The 22,401-nt window shown below is 44.7% G+C and overlaps 1 protein-coding gene across 2 annotated transcripts in view; it reads right to left on the reverse strand.

The window, feature by feature from the left end:
• Positions 1 to 21,914, reverse strand: part of nhsl3 (NHS like 3) — a 34,044-nt gene extending 12,130 nt beyond the window's left edge. The window contains exons 1-2 of one of the 2 annotated variants that reach the window (XM_068575005.1): positions 21,610 to 21,914; positions 20,584 to 20,997 (exon numbers count right to left, since the gene is read on the reverse strand). In XM_068575005.1, the coding sequence (XP_068431106.1) occupies positions 20,584 to 20,815 (232 nt within the window). In that variant the 5' untranslated portion in view covers positions 20,816 to 20,997; positions 21,610 to 21,914. Of the gene's footprint in view, positions 1 to 11,112; positions 11,618 to 20,583; positions 20,998 to 21,609 lie in introns of those variants that run through there. The other variant, XM_068575006.1, reaches the window with a different exon arrangement.
• Positions 21,915 to 22,401: the final 487 nt, after the last annotated feature.

The raw sequence follows: 22,401 nt of genomic DNA on the forward strand, positions 1-22,401 counted from the left end.
ACATGTTGGGTTCATTAGACTCTGTGTGAGGGGGCTTTAAAGATACATCAATACAGGTAAAAATGAAAATAGTGGTCCTAGTGCAGGTGTCAGGAACACCTGGATGCTTTCACACAAGGTCACAGGTGCGGGACACAGAAGGCGTTTGTTTGAGTCGGAGGCCTCGGATCAGCTGATATTTCGATGACCTTGAAAGGTGAGAGGACACTTCAACATTTCCTAGAAAACCCAGAGCGAGACTCTAACCACAAACACAGACCGCTACCGACCGACGACACTCTTTTAAATCACAGATGCAACTCTTGGAGGCGGTCGCGTTCAAACTCACAGTTCAGCAAATCGATCCTCTGATCCAGTCTTTCCCAGAGAATGTCTCGCGGGAGATTTCATTGGGTCGTCCTTTAGTCAACATTTATATCTGCCGTACACCTTTTAGCCACACGAGGGAGCCTTCATGTTCATACTGTTGTGATCATTGTAGCCCACTTATAACATTAACAATGAGTTCATTCTGCTTGAACGCATTTATTTGGTCTGATTTATAAAGTATTTAACGTGTTTATGTTTTCATTAACTCAAGCATAAAACAAACCTGCTTCTAAATAGCTGCTTTATTCAAGATAATGTGCAGAAATGGCAGTAAAACATTCATTTATGCACAAATTTGCTCCACATTGGGCCTACTGTGAACTGGTGTCATTTTTAAAAAAGGTGTGTGTGTGTGTGTGTGTGTGTGTGCGCTCGTGCGTGTGTGTTAGTGTGTGTGTGTGTGTGTGTGTGTCATCCAAAGGCCAGCACGCTACTGTACTTAAAGAGAGAGTATGATTAGACAACGAGCACCAGTTGTGACAATCGGCTCACCTGACACTCTCTACCGTATGCAGAATGCCAACTAGGCCTACACACACACACACACACACACACACACACACACACATTGCGACAGTGCCACCGGTGAAGCTATCAAGAGTGCCTCCAGCTGCTTTAGATAGAGGTAATAAAGAACCGCCAGAGAAAGAAAAGGGTTAAAATGTGACCAGCAATAAACCTCGCACCAACACACGCACACACTCACACACACACGCACACACACACACACACACACACACATGCACACACACACACACACGCAGGTGTCATTATTCAGCTGGTTGCTGCTCACCTGATTAGTATTCTATGGCTGTGGTGGTGGACTTGAGTTATGAGCTCCCCTCCAATGATCAGTGTTGTATAAACCAGAGAGAGAGGCCGGCTAACCCCCCATCCTCTCCTCTGTGCACACAACTAGAGGGACATTGCACGTTTCATGCGTCTTTAGATCACAATTGGCACCGACGGGTGACCTGCACAAGCATGAAATATGAACGGTGGGATGAGATTCATTTGTTACTGTACCTATCTGATGAGAGCTAACAGTCGTAGAGGGAGCGTAACTACACGAAACACACAAACTGTAAAATACCTGCACGACGGGCATCCCCGGAGAGGTGGAGACACAAGGAAGGAGACGGCGGGGAAGGTTGATCGAAAAGAGGAGAAGGTCGCAAGAGTACAGGAGAGAGGAAGGACATAAATCAAAGTAGAGTAACAGTCACTACTCGTGAACAACACCCGCATTTTTTATTTCCTCTGGGTGGGTCCCAGAGGGAGTGAGGCAAAGAGGGGAACAAGAAAGAAAGAGAAAGGGTTGAGCAGAAAGGGTTCAGGAGGTCGAAGAGGGGAAAAGAGAGCGTGGTTCACATTGTACTGTGTGTCTACTGCATGTCCATAACTTCACTCTGGTGTCTCATTTCTTCAGCACAGACCAGCTCTGCTTTCAGTTCTTAATCCTGACCTGAAGCCGGATGCACACCTGAGCGGAGGTGACTGATTCCCCTTCAGGAAACACACAAACACGGAGCTAAACTAAGACGCTGCAGCACTCGCTGGGCTTTAAAAATAGCAACCGTCTCTCTCCTGCAATCGTCCCTCTCTTGCTCTCCCACCTGTTCTTTCTTTCTTTACCTGATAAGGGGATTGTGGGTATTTTTCCTCGAGGAGGACGAGCTGTTTGTTTTTTTTGCTTCCTGTCGTTGCAACTTAAAGCCAAACTGAGAGCTCTGCAAACACAGATACAGATACGTTTTGCCTCACAGCGGAGACACATGTTGATCCACTGTTCGCTTCGGTCTTCACGCGAGATAATGAATCCATTTGTTGAGCACCTCGGGGTGCTTCTGGAGAGTTAGAGGGTTTGGAGGGACACAAAGGCCTCCAGACCAAACTAGCCTGACAGAAGAGGCTTAATTTATGTTGTACTTTTCCGAGGCAGTGCAAGAACTCCACCCTGTACATTAGGTTGCATTAGTGGTCAGTAAATTAAAACCACCCAGAGAACCGCTTAAGAGAACAAAAAGCCGCAGGTTATTCGCAGTTCATCCTCATCGAGGATGATTGATGAGTTCATGAGAGACCGACAGCTTCCTCACAGACTCGAGCAGGACAGGACAAAGTCTCTCCTCAAAAACATCTGAGGACTCAGGGCAAAACTTCAAAAAGAACATATAAAAGATGTCTTAATCTGATATTTAAATTTAACATTTTGGGATGTTGAATGAGAAGATTGCTACCACTCTCGTATCTGTCAATAAATATAAAGCGAAAGCCGGCAGCTGGATTAGCTTTGTTAAGCCCAAAGACAGGGACCAGAAGGAAGGAGCTAGTCTGGTGTTTGTTAACTTTAGGAACGGTAACAATATCCACCAACCACAACGTGTAAAGCTCATCAATAAACACACGATGTGCAGTTTGTTTCATTCCGATAAAAAGTGATGAGAAAAAACGATGAGTTGTGGTTATGTCGTCCTTTGCTTCCTATGTTTATGCTAAGCTAACAGGGTTCTTGCTGGAGGCAGATATTTGCCGCAGTGGGGTCAAACCTCTCGTAACACTTCCATTTAAGTCCATATTTATGTTGTAAATAATTTGAAATGGCAGACCGTTGGTGTAATATAAAATGTCAGTCAACTAAAACTTGACTTGTACTCCAATTTTACTTTATGTGACTTCTTTTGGCCGTTTGAGCCAGGCGGTAACATCTGTCATTCAATGCACTTCGCTTAGAAGTCAGTGGTCTAATGGAAATATATAAAAAAATATAAATAAATATATCTTGGACTGTCATGCGACTCAGACGGATGGTGAGTGAGACAGACGCGTGAGACCTGGATCAACACCTTTAAAACTTCCCCTGAAATAAAGACGTCGTATTTTACAGGGAAACTAAATTGTTCCACATTGAGCAGCTGCTCAAACGCCCCACTAATGATACACTATCCAAATGCCACGGTGCGGTTTATCTCATTAGAGAATCAGAATGTATGTCTGCGTTTTACTTTCCTATTAATTGAACTCTAATTTACATAATCTAATGTCCAAATCTTCCTCTTGAAGTTGGAATCGTGTAGCTTTCCACACGAGTAAATCTCATTTACTATAAAAAATGGGTTAATCTCACGTGATTCAGCCACAAATTGCTGGATGTAGAAGCCGTTCAACAACGTCAAACGTAAAACACGTCGATGTCTTTCGTCAGTATGGAGTGTGCTGATCTGAGTTCAGATGGAGTGCAGAGCTGTGAGGCTCGAGTGACACAACACTGTCGACCCGGATCACACTGAACACGTCAGGCTTGAACGGACGCAGCCTGTTGTCACTGCACAACCCGTGTGGCACACCAGCGTCTGACAAGTTCCTTCATTAGCACAATGTGTGTGTGTGCGAGAATGCCGACACTGAGAGTTGTGTGCGTCTGTCTCGTGGCCACAGACAACAACAACATCTCATTCTGCCAGTTGTGAGCCTTCACTTAAGTCTCAGAAAACACACTCCTCCGCATCACTCTTTCTCAGTGAAATCCCGTTATGCACGGCCAGTGAACTAAGCTTTCGCATTCGTAAACAAGTCAAAACCATTTGGACCGATTCGGTCCTGAAACACGTGTAAATCCGTGTGAAAAGACGACAGCGTGTTTGAGGGAAGCTGCTGCCAAATGTTGAACAAAAAGGCGTCCGTCGCCAGCGCTGGCCCCATCTGCTTGGAACATAATCAGCTGCTCGGTTCTGGGTTCAAGGTCTCCTGACGCCAATGAGATCACAAAACCTTAGTTGTTGAGGTTAATCGTGCATTGATTGACATTATATGTACAGAATATAATGCATGTATACTATTTATAGCTCATGACTTTGGGGAAAGTATTTTCATGCAACTGTATGTGTGATATCTTTTTGAAAAAGTTACTCATTTTTTTCAGAGTTTTCCTTTACGAAAGTCCTGCAACGTGTCCATTTACGCTCGTTTCATGCCAAATGATCCTTAATCGTCACAGGGAACCACTTAGTTTAGGAAAATGTTGTGGTTTGGGTTCAAATAACTAGAGAAGTGGCGTCACTTAAGTACCGCAGTTACGTGACAAACGAACAGTGATGAATGAACAGTTTGGCCCGTCCACTCTCCCTGTGTTTTGTTTTATTGTGCTTTTTTTTTCTGTCTTCAAGCACCCTCGTTCATCATTAATTAGGTCACATGAATATTTGTTCACAGGTTAATGAATGGCTGTATGCAACAACATGTTTCTCAAATATTTTCAATGGTAGTTAGTAGCTAGTTTTGTCTTTATAAATGTGTGACGAGATTAACCTACATTCATCAGTGTCAGTCATGTGTCCTATGATATAATATAATAATGGTCTAAAATTATTCTGAGGCCTTTTCATGCTGATAAAAGTAACTTTAAAACATAAAAGGAATCTGAACAGCTGTTAAAGTTTCTTGATTTTTAGGTAAATCAATCTAAAAATGTCTGCTTCGGTCTTCGTTGTTCTAACCAGAGACAGAACATCTCTAATCATCGCAGCGTAGCGAATCAGATTTATTCTTATCGGTGTCAGAAGACCAGTAAAAGTTTTGATTGATGGTTAACTTAATTTCAGTGAGTGTTAATGTTGGGTTTGATGTGGCTTTGTTCTCCAGCAGCGGGGCGGGACATGCTCGCCGAAGATTGTCACAAGTTTCAGATAATAGATTGGACACGGCGACGATGGAAAACAAAGCCGGACGAGAGCAATAAAAGATTATTTTGTTCTCGTTATAAAATAATAAACATGAAACCCGAGCCATGTTCAGAGTTGAAGTAATGACTTTTGAGTGGTGAGGTCACACACATTTCTGTGTGTGTGTGTGTGTGTGTGCGTGTGTGTGTGTGTGTGTGTGTGTGTGTGTGTGTGTATAATGGTATGGTCTGATACTTTAATTCAATTTAGGTGGTGATGCAGGAAGCCACTGGACTGAGAGAAAGAGTCCTTTTATTCTGCACACAGAGAGATCTATGATCCACTGAAGCTAACTTACATGTTACTCAAACAAAAAGTCCAATGACACAACTTAAACGAAGCTACAGAAATGTACCTGATCTATGTATACGTAGCTTTCGCACTGCAAATGAAGCCATCAACCAATCAAATTGTGCAGAATGGACATTTTCAAAGCGTACACAGCAATGTACAACAACACAGAGGCTCCACAGTCAAGAGCAGAGTCTGCAAACTTTATACCTCATTTCCATCTTGACAGAGGCAGACCAGATCCACTCCTTCCACAATAAAAGCCCTCGACATATACACAATCTAGCCTTTAACCAGAGGGAACTCCATTTCACTCAAAGCATCTTGCTACAAGGAAACTGAAATAGCTTTCAGTAGTTTAAAACGGAAGAACAAGTTACCCCAGACCGACTGATCTGGGTCAATAGGCTCCCGCTATTTGTGTTTCTGCCTTCATGAATCTTTTGTTTGGGGCTGAGCTTGTTTTCAGAACTTCATTTTCTTTCTTTTTTTTTATTTATTTTTTTACAGAAAATGCTTTAATTAAGCCAATGATTGGAATGGGAAATGAATGTATTATGTGGTGCAATGTATCACTGCCTGCAGGAAGCACTCACATAAGTTTTTTGAATGAGTAATGAGCAAAACACTTCTCTTGAAATTACAGGATTTCTTTCCCGTTGGAAGCTTAAAATAAATCTGGGTCAAATTGTCACAAAGCAACTAAGGAATACTCTACGTACTCTTTCATTTTTTGCATGCATGAGACTTGCTAATGGGTTTGTGTATCCTTTAGGGATTGATTATTTCTTAAAAAGGCTCTGGATATACCATCCAATGGGTAAAGAATTCCCATACTACATATAGAACCAGAGTACACAGACAAACCATAATTACATGCTGCCCAAAAAAAAGTCCTTTCATTTAGAGGAAACAAACAAAAGTTCCAACAGCTAAAGGGCATGAGAGGACATGATGGAGGAAGAAGTCAACGACCTCTATTCATCTCCAAACAGAGGTTGGCGCGACAGGCCAGAACAAAACGTTACAGGCGGACAAAACGGACGTAAAACAGAAGGTGAGAAGCTCCGAACCTGGAAAGTAAGGAGGCAGAAGTTGGTAACTCAGTCAGAGGCAAATACGGCTTCCGAGAGAGCACGAAAAGAAAGTTAAAGAAGAGGAACGGAGGTTAGGTATGTGCAGGTATTGCTGCGCAGCATGAAAACAACAGACAGCGGTGAGATTCACGGAGGAGGAACGGCAACAAAACATAAAACGCCCGGGCTGGAAGACGGCACGGGGCGAGGCGGAGGCAGGAAAAGATAGCGGAGATGAAAAAGTCATCTTTTCTTTATCCGACTGCGTTGCCTCAGCTTCTCTGCGGGGAGTCCACGGCCATGACAGAAGCACGCTATGAATGAGATCTTCAAAGGAGGACCGAGAAAAGAGACGTCTTAGCCCGGCTTACAGGAATCAAAAGGCTTATGCGAGCCTTACCAAGCAGGATAATGGAATATGGGATATCACAAGCCGCCACAAGACAGTCGTAATGAAAATGGCGGGGATATCTGCGGGCAGCCTTGTTCTGGAATTATACACAGCCCCGTGCAGCGTGTTCCTCTCTTCTTCTTCCTCCTTTGTATCCTCCAGACGGGAGTCACCTCCCTCTCCCTCCCCAATTCTGTCACTGCACCTCTCAATCCCCTACATTGTCCCTGAAGTCACAAATTCATTGCTCTGGTTTTTCACAGTCAGTGTAAGTCTTGTATGCAACAATGTCTGCCAGTTTGGAAGGCTGGAAGATGAATAACCATCAATCCAAGGTCAAGGAGATAACAGCCGAAAGGAGAGGCAGCAGGGAGCAGCGTGAAGGTAGAAGTTTCAAAACACGTCCCAGATATTTCGGTTTACAGGTATAAGCCGTTCATCAGATGGATCGTTCTTCTCGTCTCAGAGCGGAGACAAACTGTCTGTGATGAAAGCCAGCTGAGGTTATGAGAAGTTAATATGAAACATCTGGAGGCCCGCCAGTTACATCACACGAGTTCATGAGAGCTCAGAAGGGCCCAAGAATGAAAAGATGTGCTTGTGTTGTGTGCGTGTTGTGTGTTGTGTGTGTTTGGCTGCCTCGGACCACCTGTGGATGCAGTAAAGTGAGCTCACAGTGAGCTAATCTTATCCACGGCAGCTACTGTCCTCGCGCTCACGTCACCGGATGAAAAGACATCTTTGTGGCTCTGCAGCTCCGTCGGCATCGTCTCAGCTCTGCACACCATGCCGTGTCTTCTAACAGCCCGAGACCTCATATTAAAATGTTCTGCAGCGTCTAGTTCTCATGTTTGTGGTCCACACTTAGAACATTTCTCCCTGTTTTGAGAAAGAGTTAATGTGGTGGAATAATCTATTAGTCAAAAAAACAAACCTTGAGGGTCCACGTTTTAATATTATTTAACTTTAAATTTGTGCCATGTGCCATCTTCTTTACAACAGTTTAGGTATGCAACTTTACCCAGTTGAATAAAAAATAGATCTGTTTTAAATGGGTTCAAAACATTAAATGGAGGCAAAGAAGGAAGGAAGGAAGGAAGGAAGGAAGGAAGGCAAGAAGGCCGGCCGGCCGGCCAGAAATGCCATAGATGTGTCCAGAATACATGATACGATTACAACATAGTCGATCCATATGACAGAAATTACACAGTTAATGAGTAACACAGTAACTCAATTGCTTCTCTTCACTGCGGAGACACGCCGCTTCTATCATGGCTGCTTTTCAGGATGCTGATCTCACGCTATTTGAGGTTTGAGGACTAAGTTACATCCAGTCGTCTCCCAGTCTGTTAAGTGTCGTATCCTCCAGCATGAACAACCTCTCAGGTGTTGTGAAGGACGCCGGGCAGGGTGTCTGCTTTGGAACTTTACCAAAGGCCCCACGCCTGACACATATTTCGGGAGCACATGGAGAGGATCCAGTCACAGAGTTCATCCCCTGCATGTTTCACTGGCCTGCTGAAGCTGCGTTACTGCGGCACAGAGAGAGACCGAGGGACCGTGTGGCTGCTCTTAATCCATTAGCTGCGGTTTGCTGGTATTAAATCAACAACTTTGAGGAGCATTGCATCAACACAGCTGCAGAAACACTATAGTATTACAATGCACTCCTGTCTTCTCCTCCTCTTGCTCAATCGGTCTTCGTTTCTGGGGCTGTTGTGTAACAAAAAGCAGCTGAAGTCACCAAAAACTAAAACTAAAACAGGAATTGAGCCTCATTTCAAGAGGTTGTGTGTGTGTGTGTGTGTGTGTGTGTGTGTGTGTGTGTGTGTGTGTGTGTGTGTGTGTGTGTGCGTGCCTCATGGGTGCTCATGCACGAGGAAATTTGGCAGGAATGCATTCACACCCCAACTTTCTGAATAAACTCCCCTGAATGAGGCGATGATTTCAGGAGAACGGAAGACGACAATAACCCGCAGACCTCGACCACCCGGCCAGACGACGAACTCAAGACGTGTTTGTACACAAAAACTTTCATTATCCAGAGCGAGTGGTCCATCTTTCACACACACACACACACACACACACACACACACACACACACACACACACACACACACACACACACGCACACAAACAAACACACACGTTAACACAAACAGCGTCTTATTGTTTGACTAAAAGTCTTGTTTTTCTGACAGCTGATGCATCTCCGTACCTTCAAACACACATGGTTCAGTATAGCGCCAGGTGTTACCATGGAAACCAGTGACATCAGGAAACAATTTCAGCCATTTTGGTGAAACACAAAAAGCAGCCTAAATTTGAATGCTTTCCTCTTTTCATTTGCAAATTAAAAATTAAAAAAAACACCCGGTTTATTATTATTATTGCGGTTTGGTTTCCGGCTCATGTTGGTAATATTTCACGCTGTCTAATGACACAAGCACACAAGACACATTTGGTAATATTCTAACGCACCTAATGGCCTCACGACCCTGACCGCCGACTGACGAAAGAGGCAACGCCGCTCTGTGGAGGCTTTGTGGTGGACGAACTGCTCCATCAGCATCTGCTCATCAAAAATCACTTCAAAAATAAGTGAATTTCAAGTGGAAATATTTCATCCCGACGCTGCCGCACAGATGTCGGCTTTTGGGTCCGCTACATTGTTGTTTACTTTGAACCGCTCTACTGGTTTACTGAGAAACCAGTAGAGCGGTTCAAAGGGAAAATGAAACAGTGTGGCAGGATTAAATCAGGTCATGTTGTGCTTTAGAGAGGGTGACAGTCTTTGCCAATGAAGGTGCCAAAAAGAAACACAAAAAATGAAAGAGAGAAACAATAACATACTTGTTATGGTTTGTTTACGTCTAAAACAACAGTAGGGCTGCGTGGCTCCATGGTGTCCGTCACTAAAGCAGCAATGATACATTTCTTTCACCACTTGACGCTGCAGAACAAGCTGCAAACGCAACACTGACGTCTTATTACCTCATCAAGTTGATCGTTTCTTGGTGGATGTAACTCCAATATTCACTCAACTTTGAGCTTTGCTTTTGGTTTGCTTTAATAACTCCTGAGGAGAATATCTGAAATGTGTAGTTTGGTGCCGAGCATGTAGCGTACAGATTGATTTTTTAAAGCACTCATTTCAAAACAATGAGCAGAAAGATGCTATAAAACGGTGTCGAACTGAGGAGTTTAGTAACCAACGAGCAGCCTGTCATATTACACGTATAGTAATTGTTGATATAAACATATTTATTATTGCAGCTTCACTATGTTGTCAACAATAATCCACGAGACAGAAGAGAGACGGGCGTGGAGTGATGTGAGAAACGCAGGTGGACCAAAAATAGTCCTGGGTGCGGAAAGAAAAAAAAAATCATTCAACAGAAAGAAACAGAAGACGTCAACAGCAGCTTTGCGAGAGACAAAAATCTTTGTGGCAGAGAGTTATCTGACAATCTGTGCGAGGTTGTGTTAAACCTGTTTGTCTGTTGTTGATTTTTTTTTTGTTGCTTCAGGGTCTGTTAACAGAGACAATGATCAGCCTGGGACGAGCTAAGCTCTCTGCTCCACTAAAGGTGGACCGGTCTGCTAATGACAACTCACAGAATCACAAGGTAACACGCACACACACACACACACACCCACGCACAGACACACACACACACTCACACACAAGAAAACAATCACATGCAGACAACCACCCTAACAGACAACGAATTCAAGACGTGTTTGTACACAAAAACATAAATTATTCAACGTGAGCATTTCTGCTTCACACACACATACACACACACACACACACACACACACAGACACAGACACACACACAGTATAGGATTCAGGTGGATTGGGGAAGTTTGGGTGAAAATAGCTCCCCACCAAAAAAAACAACACAATCTGTTTCCATTTAAAATCCTCTGGTCTGTTTAAGAGAAACAAAATCATCAGAACAAAAACACACACACACACACACACACACACACACACACACACACACACACACACACACACACACACACACTTCTTCTTGCCCCACACAACCCTCTTCATGCACACTTGTGCAATAAGCAGGAAGCCTTGAAGCTGACGAAGGTAAAGTCAGCATGAGGGAGTATTGTCACTCCCAAAGAGCTTACTGTGGGAACGAGCACATGACCGCACACCCACGTGCACACCCACGTGCACACGCAGACAACTACTGCTCCTCAGAGTGCTCACATCCAAAACACTCAGTCCAGCCCAGACTTACCGGTTTTCACTTTGTCTGCATGTCCAAACAGCCAGAAGCCCTTCGGCTTCTCCTTGATGGGGCTCGAGCATTTCCCCTCCTGAACCTTCTTCTTCTTCTTCTGGACGCTGTTCCCCATTATTTTGGGGGTGTGTGGGGGTGTGTGTGTGGGGTTGGGGGGCAGTCCCTCAGCCCCTAATGGGGGTGGATCATCTCGTTGTCCTGTTACACTACATCTGTATTCCTTCTCCTGAGAGAACGCTGCTCCTTGCACTCGAGCATGAAAACACACCCTGGATCACACACACACACACACACAGTGTAGTGACTGTGCTAAAGACCCACTGACACCATTCCTATAAAACAAACAGCACACACGCACGCGCGCGCACACACACACACACACACACACAGATCCAGCGGGCAAAAACACAACACAAACAATCAAATCAGTCCTATTCTCCGTGCTGACACACTTCCAGTCCCGAACATCCAGCTGCTGAAGCAACGGCGGCATCCAATACTGACAAGCTCACTACCAAGTGTGTGTGCGTGTGTGAGTATGTGTGTGTGTGAAAGAGAGAGAGAGAGTGGGCCCCTCCCACTCTCTGCCTCTGTGAACGCTCAGCTCCCGAGGGGTGAAAACACACACTTATCTCCTCAACAATATAGATCATCAAATGATCTCTCATGGTTAATGCTACACTCAAGTTGTGTGTCTCCCCCGTCTCCTCTAAGGTCCTCTTTTAGCTCACAGTTGTCTTTATTTCAAACCATTATAAGCAGACAGCTGACAGATCCTGTCAACACAATGTGGTACTGGAGAGAAAACACAGATTACTCTATGACAGCACACACACACACACACACACACACACACACACACACACACACACACACACACAGACATAAAGCTGCGTATCGGGGACGTTTATGTATGAGTGACAGAATCAGAGTATAAATATATCAAAAGGCAAGAGTGGAAACTAAAAAAACAGCCGAGGTGTTCTCAGTAGATCAAGTGATCTTCACAGGTGCAGCTCTCCTGTCTGACACCTTTTTAAAATTTCTCACAACACACACATAGATCAAAAAAAATAAGTAAAAAGAGCAAGATATGCGGCAGCCAACCGGTCAGACAGATCAAAGCTTCTTCTGAGATGAGAACATTCCCGCTATGTGTGGAGGAAAAATAAAAATGCCGAGAAACAGAAACCAGAGGGAATGATGGGGGATTCCAGAGAAGCAGTGTTACTTTAAATTTTAACAAGCACCGATATATAACTCTGGAAACATGATGATTTAAAAATAGACTGTGGCAACATCGCACAAAAACCCCTCAATGTTTAAGGTAAGTCGTCATCTTCCTCATTCCTATAATGTTCTGTTTCCTTCTGGCTCTAAAAGAGGAACTTCTAACAGTGTTCCAAAAAAAACAAGATGACTTGTGTCCCACGATGACGATGTCATGACATGAGGCGTCACAAAATGACCACCGCTCCCAGAGATCGTGGATCAATAGTCCAAAACAAGGTCAGTGAGAGAGAGAGAGAGAGAGAGAGAGAGAGAGAGAGAGAGAGAGAGAGAGAGAGAGAGAGAGAGAGAGAGAGAGAGAGATACATAGGGAAGGAGAAAAAGAGAGGGAGAGAGGGGATGAAAGAGAGAGAGGATGAGAGAGAGGGAGCAGGGGATGAAAGAGCAAGAGAGAGAGGATGAGAGAGAGGGAGAGAGAGAAGCATAGGGAAGGGGAGAGAGGATAAGAAAGACAGAGGGAGAGAGAGAAGCATAGGGAAGGAGAGAGACGATGAGAAAGAGTGAAGGAGAGAGGGGATGAGAGAGAGAGAGAGAGGATGAGACAGAGAGGCGCATAGGGAAGGAGAGAGAGGGATGGAGAGGTAGAGGGAGAGATGGGATGAGAGAGATAGAGATAAAGGGAAAGAGAGATCACGTTTCTACCCTCCATCCCCCACGCCTCTGGTGTGTAGACCACTACTGGAAGATAAAGTGGGGGTGGGTGGAGAGGGGAGACTTTAATAAGAAGAAGATTTAGTGACTGGGGGGGAGTTACGAGGAAGAGGAGAGAGGAGGAACTGAGCTCTGGTTGTCGCTCCGAAACTGGTGTCTGAAGAGCAGGAGGAGCTCCTGGGAATTTCAGAACGTGAATACGAACGCTGTGTGGAGGGAGAGAGAGAGAGAGAGAGAGAGAGAGAGAGAGAGAGAGAGAGAGAGAGAGAGAGAGAGAGAGAGAGAGAGAGGGAGAGAGAGAGAGAGAGAGAGAGAGAGAGAGAGAGAGGGAGGAAAGACAAGATCGTATAGGAATATCGCTCTAGAGTGTAAAATGATCAGCAATAAAAGCAGAGAGATGCTGCCTCTTAATGCAGCCACACCCACTGGCTCCACAGTCAGAGAGCGATGAGAGTGCACTCGGATAAGTGTGTGTGTGTGTGTGTGTGTGTGTGTGTGTGTGTGTGTGTATTCCCCCCCTCCAGCTGCAGCACAACCTGCCAAACATGCCCCAGATGCATTTAAATAGAGGGTGTGATCAAAGCGTGTGTCATTGTCAGGAGCCATTTGAGGGTTGTGACGGCTGCAGGGAGCTCGGAGGGGAGCGCGTGTGTTAAAGCACGTTTTGTGTAGAGGAATGCCGTCGTCAGGGAATGGTCGTCAGGGGAAAGCGGTTGTCAGGGTGACCAGCGGGGCCTCGGGGCAGGATGAGAGGATGTACCTGTTGAGATGTTTCAGTGGACAAAATTATACTCACTATAATAAAGATTGACCTGTACGGCTTTGACGACATCTTTTTTTCACATCAAACACGTCTGCCGGCATTAGCCCTGCACTCCCATCTTGTGGCACGGCACTGATATCGCAATTAAACTAAATAAAACCCTCAGGGCACAAAGAAACATTGATGCTTAGCAAGCACTCAAAGCTCATGTCCCGCTGCAGAGCTGCAACAGCAACAGTTCAGTGTGAGGCGTTTCAGCCACGACAAAGCAAACGCAGGTGGAGAGGTGCTGATGTGAGACAGTTTATTACATTGTTGTTGCTCCTGTTTGTGTTTTAAATGTGTGTTCAGAGAGAGAGAGAGAGAGAGAAAGAGAGAGAGAGAGAGAGAGAGAGAGAGAGAGAGAGAGAGAGAGAGAGAGAGAGAGAGAGAGAGAGATTGTAAATGTTATTCTTCACAGTCAACTTTTACTGTTACTCTCCATATTGTTTTATTTATTCGTGGGTATCAAATGACAACAACGTCTCAAGTTAACTGTCATGTTTTGTCCGCCTGCATGAAAGCAGAAAACTGCATACATGTCACCCACATCCTCTAACGCCACCCAGCTAAACCACCCAGTTTCCAGGGTAATTTTAAATGCTCTAACCCTAACCATAACCCATAAACTTTGTCTTTACCCGTATATTGTGCACGTGCAACTCTAACCAGAGACGGGGAGGAAGCGAGATGGCTCACTCCTCGGTGACTTGCTCCAGCAATTTGTTGCTGGCTTTACTCACCCGCGGTATTATACTTGTTAACCCTTTAGCCAAAGATAACTTGAACCCAAATATATTACGAAATATATCATCTCAACCTTATTTCTCAAAGGTAATTTGCAAATATCCTTCAGTAGAAGCTCTTACCCCTTCTGTTTCACATAACAGGTGATACAGGTGTTGAATGTAAAGCCTCTATAATACTCATTGCCTTTGGGTGGAGCAAATGTTACAATTGCAGCTGTTGCGACTCTCTTAGTCTGTCTAGATAACATCTGCCGGACTAAATTGCTGCTGTTACTTTCCTTTTAGTGGAGTAGGAGGCGTCAGAACTTGTGGAAAATCTGCATCTTACTAAATATGAACATGTGAGCTAAACTCTTTAAGGCCGCGCGAGGCCAGTCAAGTGATACTTCACAGTGTGGCATTGCAACTTAAAACAGAAGCAAAACAATATAAGTGATGAGATGAAGTCAGGGGTCAGTGTTGCATGATGGTGATGATGATGTACCCGGCCCATCAGAACATATATGGGCCTTAAGTTCACTGGCCTTTGTACACAGTGTTCAATAGGTGTATCTCTTACAATACGTTACGTAACACGCACGCACACACACGCACACACACGCACACTACGGTCTTAAGGGTACATCAGTTGTATATCCCTGTGTATACAGACTCCCTCCGTCCCACGCTGATGTTTTCCAGCTGCTCCTCCGCCACATCAAACACACTCCATGTCCTATGAAGCAACCCATTAGCTCTTATTACATAAACAATACTTCTTTCGGTGAGCCCCTTCCTCTACAAGTGGGGGGTCTCTCACGTGTTTCTGCGTGGGTTTTCCAAAAGTGTATGTGCATGATTTTCTAAAGAGATATGGTAAAATGTACATGTTTTTCTTCTTCTCTGCTTGCGGTGCGTGAAAGGGTTTAAATTCCATCAGATTGTGCGACCTCATTTCTTATCGCGCTTTCTCATTTTCTCCATCCGCCCTTCAGCCTCTTCTGCAACACCCGAGTTTACTGCACAGCCTCACAATAAAACGTGACGCTTAAAAGACGAATAATGTCGCCCCCGAACTTTGGTTGCCGCCTCACAGCGCCGTTGCCTGGGAGACGTTTACCTCGCCCGGTCCACGGTGATGGATGGGGCCTGATGGGTATCTGCTTACTCAGGTAAAATTACCTCGCTCATCCAAGTGTGTGTGTGTGTGTGTGTGTGTGAGCGGGAACGCCGTTCGCTGGGGGAACATTGTGTGGCGGCATTAAACTTTCACACTCTTCCCTCTCTGCCTTTTCGTCTGCCCTCGGCCCGCCTTTCATGCTGTGGAGCCGCTTTAAAGTGTCCCTGAGTTGTGGCCTGTAATAGAGCTGAGCCTGTATACAATGTTCTCTGCGTAATGAGATGTTTGCTCTTCAATTACTCCGCCACGTCTGTAATCTGCATTATAGTTTGTGAATCTACACACCCTGAATGTGTTTTGTGATGTGGCAGCCGCACACACACACACACACACACACACACACACGTCAAGCAACGAATGGGAACTATTAAGTAAAAAGTATTCTCACACACACACAAACGGTTTCACACACGAGTAGAAAACAATGACTACACACTCCACTCGGATGAGGAATCCCAGAGATTGTGAAGAATGACCTCACCGCTAACACAGCCAGCAGCCAAGATGGGCAGTGCTGGACAAAGCAGGTAGTTGCGGGGGCTCTGTACGCCCTTGTGTGTTTGTGTGTGTGTGCGTGTGTGTGTGAGCGTGAGTGTGGAGGTGATGTAATGAGCGCCGGCGCTGGGTTGGCGCCGCCCTAAGCCAAGCAATATGCTGCTGACACACAAACACAGAGATACCCTCAGATACAGGGTAGCACTCGGTCACACACCCGAGCTCGGGCGCTGGAGATTTCCATACACACACACACACACACACACACTCACACACATACACACACAAGGGCGTTTAAACACACGCTGATTACACAATAATAAGCAGTGAAGACCCACACACTTGCAGAATGGAGGGTATCAAAAACAGTAATATGCAGTAATGAATAGGCAAAGAGACTGAACAATCTGAGAGAAAGAGAAATATACATGTCTGTGTGTGTGTGTGTGTGTGTGTGCGTGTGCGTGTGTGTGAAGTCGCTCTAATTAAAAAAGCATTGAGAGAGTGTTCCCTAAGAGTCTTCTCAAGGCTGAATGGGCCTTTGTGATTCGTTGTAATCTCTCCTCTCTATCGCATAACTCCAGGTCCAATCTGGCATCCAGGCTGCCACGCACGTTTTAGCATGCACGTGAGTGTGCACGCTAAAAGACCTTGACACACACACACACACACACACACACACACACACACACAGACACATGCACGGTGCTCTGGAGCACGACTCTTAGGAATTCAGCACATCAAAGAGCGCTATTTCTTCTTTTCTTTTTTATAAGAGAGGCATCTCTGTAAAATATAGCCGGGAGTCAGCGCTGGACTGCAGAGCTCTGGATCTCCCGCCTCGCAGAGATGACACATGCGAAGTAAACCCACCAACAAAGACATATTATAGTAGGAGCTACATGCCATTGCAACAGAAACATGAAGGCGCGGTGAGCAGTGAGGGGGATAGAGTCTGTGTTTCTCTTTTTAACTACTGTGTCATCATTTGAAGCATCGTGTCAAATGTCGGTTCACTAGAAAGAAATACACATTCTTAAGTTCAGATCTCATTAACATTTGATTTGTTGTGTCTGATACGGTTTCCTTTCCACATTGAATATTTCCTGTAGGATTCATTTGCGATTCATCATAAATTTGTATCACTAGTGTTGAGTTTGGGCAAGGCAAAAGAGACAGAGAGCGACTGAGTCCCGTCCACACCGAAGGGGACAACAATTCATCGCCCTTCATTGACTTTGTATTGCCTGAAGGTTCCTCCTTGTCACATTTGTCTGCGAGCAAACGGCAAGTGCTGGGATGTACCACCAACAGGTTAAAGAACCCACACTGCCAGGGGGGAGGGGGGAATGTGCAAACTTCACACAGAAGGACTGCCGGGATCGAACCCAGACGCTTCTTGCTGTGAGCCGTTAGCCGCTACGGCTAAAATCCAAGATGGCGACGGTCAAAAGGTCGAACTTGAGGCTTTAAAACGGGACGACCACGTCCACTTCTTATGTACATATCGGATTAGGGAGCCTCCGTCTCGTTGTACAACATAGTGTACCTATTAAATATTGTGTGTGTCTGTGAACTGAACCAGTATCCATGGTGTGTGTGAGCACATTTACTGTAAATCTGTGTGAAAGATGTCTTTGAACTGATTCGTGCTTTGTCTTGTCAGGTTGGTAAAGTCGCCCAGCGGGTTCAGGGAGAATAAACAGAAGAGTGTGTGTGTGTGTGTGTGTGTGTGTGTGTGTGTGTGTGTGTGTGTGTGTGTTTGTGTGTCACGGTCTTTTAGTGACAAGAAAAATAAAGCACCAATCCACCAATTATATACCAGTGGGAAAAAACAGGCTTGCCTTACTCTCTATGGGGGAGACAAAGAGACAAAGAGATCAAGACAATCCAAATCAGTTTGTCCGAACAGAGAAAGAACAAACTGTTCACACTAGTGAAATAGGGAACAGATCTTTCTGTCAAACAGCCTAAGACCGATTGTGCACTTTGGCAAGATCCAGTCAACGAATCACAGCCGATATTGTGAGAAAGAATTAATACAAAGCACCTTCCACTTTCTGCTTTTGTGAAGCCACAGTAAACATGTCGTCAGCTCCCACAGGTGGTCAAGCACCATCAGTCAACAGACAGAACAAAACAAAATGCCAGCTATCAAACACTAAACAAGGATATTTTGTTACAGATCATGCAAATACCAGAACCTAAAATACCGTAAAAAAATAAGAGAATATGGTGAAAGAGCAAAAACCTCAGTTGCACTATTTAATATGCAACTTCTGGCTGGTTGGGCATTCATGTTTATCTGTGACATGCTTGATAGCGGCCATCTTTAGTGAAACAGAAGATTACTGAGACGGAATACACCCACACATTCTCACCATCAGCCACTGACCACGTCCTCTGCTGGGGAATTATTAGCCGTACTACTAGTTAATCTTTGGTTTCGAATGGAGTCTCTGCCTGTTACCCATCCAGTACACATAGATCTCCACAGACCCGAACAAAACCACAATCTAAGGCATAATAAGGGATCAGGGAAGGGCTTTTTTTAGGTGGAATGAGCAAAAAAACCACCAAAGACAAAACAAGGTCTGACAGACTGTGAATCTGGACTTCCAAGAGTTGTTGGATAGTTACTACAGTAACACACACACACACACACACACACACACAAATTGACAGAAGAGAGAGGGATGGCTTTAGAGGTGGAACAAAAACAGGAAATGGGGACTGTGGGTAATCTCTGTGCTGCCGACCAAGCAAACGCATCAGTAAACAGAAAGGGGGATTTGACCCCAGTGTCAGTCTGTCTGTCTGTGTGTATGTCTGTGTGTGTGTGTGTGTGTGTGTGTGTGTGGGTGGGTGTGGGTGTGGTTGTGTGTGCGTGTGTCACTTCTGCCAATAACAAAATCCCTTTTACCTTTTCCATCTTAATCTGAGTCAACACATTTCCCTGAAACATCATGACCGTACAGTTTGTGATGATGGCAGACAAAACAAGACACTCTGATCCTCACCTCAACTGAACCTTGAACAGACAGAGACTTAAATGTAGCTCTTACAAGAGACAGAAATGTTTGTCATTGACATGGGGATGACTTTCTGTAACCGATCCTTTATGAATCTTGTGCGTGACAGAGAAACAATAACCATCGTAATGTGTTTTTCTCCTGTTTTGAACATTTCTTGCAGTTTAATGACCACATATGAAGTGTTTTTCTCTTCGAGCATAAGTCAATGAACCCCCAAAAGATGAGTTCACAACGTCATCCGGAGGGTAGATATTCGCTGTATCTACAGTAGGGAGCCACATGTCAGCTGGTTTACTACAGCAGCATGAAACCAAAATACACTGATAAACTAAACTGATTTAAAAAAGGGTGTTGAAATAACAACATAATGATGCAAATTTGACCGCAAAACAACAAGCGAGCAACTTTTTAAATGCTAGTTTTCGAAATATGGAGGTCGGCTCGATCACTGCCCAGCATCAACACAACAGGTACGTTATTCTTTATACTGTATAAAGTCTATGGTCTTTACACATAGATTTACACATAGATTTTTTTGTCCGCTCTTTTCTATTTTTTCCCTCCTTTTCTGATTCAACAACGTACGTCAGGATGTCAGTGACAACAGGAGGAGCATCAACGCTATAGGCTTCTGCCGCAGCCTCACGGGTCACCATATATATATATATATATATATATATATGTATATATATATATATATATATATATATATATATATATATATATATATATATATATATATATATATATAAATATATATACTTTATTCATCCCCAAGGGGAAATTTGTTGCATTTGTTTTTCTGACCACCAGGACATTTGAGTTCTTTTTTGCTCTATCTCCACCAACTCATGTGGGGAATAGAGGGTTTAACCTGATTCAAACGGTTGAATATTAGGTCCGTGAGAGTTTTCTGTGAGTTTTGAACCAAAACCACAAATAGCGCACCATTAAGCCAAAACAATGAGCTGAAGGAAGATTGATGTAGAGCAGTGATAGTTCTCTGTGGGTTCATCAGTACGAGCAACAGCTTTCACAGTCTTTTGATTTGTTGTTAAAGTATAAATACTGATTAGTGATGCTATTGGATAAGTTGTTTTTTTGTCTTTATAAATATCAACTGAACAACAAGAAGAAATGCAATTTTGTGGATCATTTTGTAAAAGAAAGGAAGCTTTTTTCTTACATGTAATGTCTTTGGTTCCTGTCTTGTTTTTTGTCACTCTGTCTAAAGGCATCAGCTGAACACCAAACACTTACAAAAAAAGGTCACGTCTTGACACTCACCTTTTGCAGAGTCATGGTTCTGAAGTCCCAGTTTGGCATCACTCACACCAACAGTTGTTCGGTTCAGCCCATTGTTAAGGTTCTTCTTCCTCCTGCTCCCCTTTAACCAGCTGAAGGCCTGTCCCAGGGAGCTACCCGGCTTCTTCTGCCCACGCTGAGCCCTCGCCTCCCGGGCTAAGATCTCAGTGATGTCCCTGGGCACCAGGTCGCCTGTCGACCTCCTCCGGGACATCCTGGAGGTAGGTCCTGGGAGCTGCGGCCCTGTGCCTCCACCCGAACCAGCGTGTCTTCGTTCGGGAACAAGTCACAGGATCTGAAAGCTCGGTGCTCTCCGGGGTTTGATGAACCCCTCTGACCCTCTTTGGCCTTCTACTCAGTGTCTGTTTTCCACGTCTGTCACCACCTGGGACAACACTGAGATCAGCAGGATGAGGGACAGAGAGAGAAAAATAGGAGGACAGAGTGACGCAAGAAAGTAAGAACAAGATGGAAAAAAGAGCAGATGCATTGGGTTATTACAAAATGAAAAGAAAAAAAATTAAACAGCGAATGAATCGTGAACATATATATATTTATATATATATATATCGGCCGAACTGTTAACACAGAGCGTTCACAAACTGTCCTATAAAGTTTGTCCTCCTAGTCCGCCCCCCACTCCCTCTTTTTCTATTCTCTCATTTTGGTGGAAAAAGCACCAGGGAGGCGAGTTGGACCTCTGCAGAGTTTATGTGTGTGTGTGTGTGTGTGTCTGTGTGTGCGCATGCATGTGTGGCATGTGGTTCACATCAGCAGAAAGGTGTACTTTAATAGGCGAGTCGAAGAAGAGAAAGAAGTTCAATTCAATGAAACTGGCAGTGGAAAAATACTAGCAGACGTTTTCACATCATCAAGACACAGAAACACATTTGAACAAAAGCAGATGAAACATGCACTTCTTCTGCTTCCACTGCGTCACACACGCAAACAATGCAAACTATTTGCCGTAAAATAGTCCTAAAAAGGACATAACCGTATACAACTTACTCAGCGAGCGTGTAGTCCTCTCCTCCGCTCCCCTCTTTTCTCTCAGCCTGAGAACAGCCTTGCCGAGCATGTGTGTGTGTGTGTATGTGTGTGCGTGTGTGTGTGTGTGTTCAGCAGAGTGAATGAAGCTCCATGCTCTCTGAGTCCCTCCCTCTGTATGAGAGCCAGCCTCTCCTCCCACCTCTCACAGGGTTGTTAGGAGTTAGCCACACCATTCCACCGCCGGTTCCTTCTCCTCGCGTTCCAAAAAGCAGATTTTTTTTTTACATTTTACCTTCACTTGAGCTTTTCTCCCAGCTTCCTACCCCGGGGATCGGGTGGAGTCATCCCAGTCTCCCTCACGAGGGGGAAACCCCAAGGTCAACAAGCATCGCAGCAGCTAAGGAAAGAAAAACACACACCGTGGGCCCGTGTATCCATAGAAAGATAGATCAGTGTATGAGCCAAGATACCAGACGTAACGCCTGGAGTAACTCTCCTCTTCCACGGAGAAGAGGTGATGCTTTTGTTGTCTTGAAGTTCAAAGGAGAGATCTTAAAAAGGACATCCGATGACAAAAATCCCCACTCAGCGGGCCAGTGTTGGAAGGGGGCCCGGCAAAGGTGAAGAAGGTTCAGCAGACTTTTTTTTGGTTTCTGCAAATAAGAGGAAGTGGCTCTTTCCTGTCACTGTGCAGCCAAGTGGACACACGATACCCCTTGTTAAACATGACACACACAAACACAGACACACACACACACGATCAGACAGACAGGTGAGGCTGAGTCTCAAGAGGCCTTTTAAATCCTGTCA

Source organism: Clinocottus analis, unplaced genomic scaffold (genome assembly GCF_023055335.1).
Source record: "Clinocottus analis isolate CAN_PGR_092001 unplaced genomic scaffold, fCliAna1.0.p SCAF_14, whole genome shotgun sequence".
NCBI classification, from domain to species: domain Eukaryota; kingdom Metazoa; phylum Chordata; class Actinopteri; order Perciformes; family Cottidae; genus Clinocottus; species Clinocottus analis.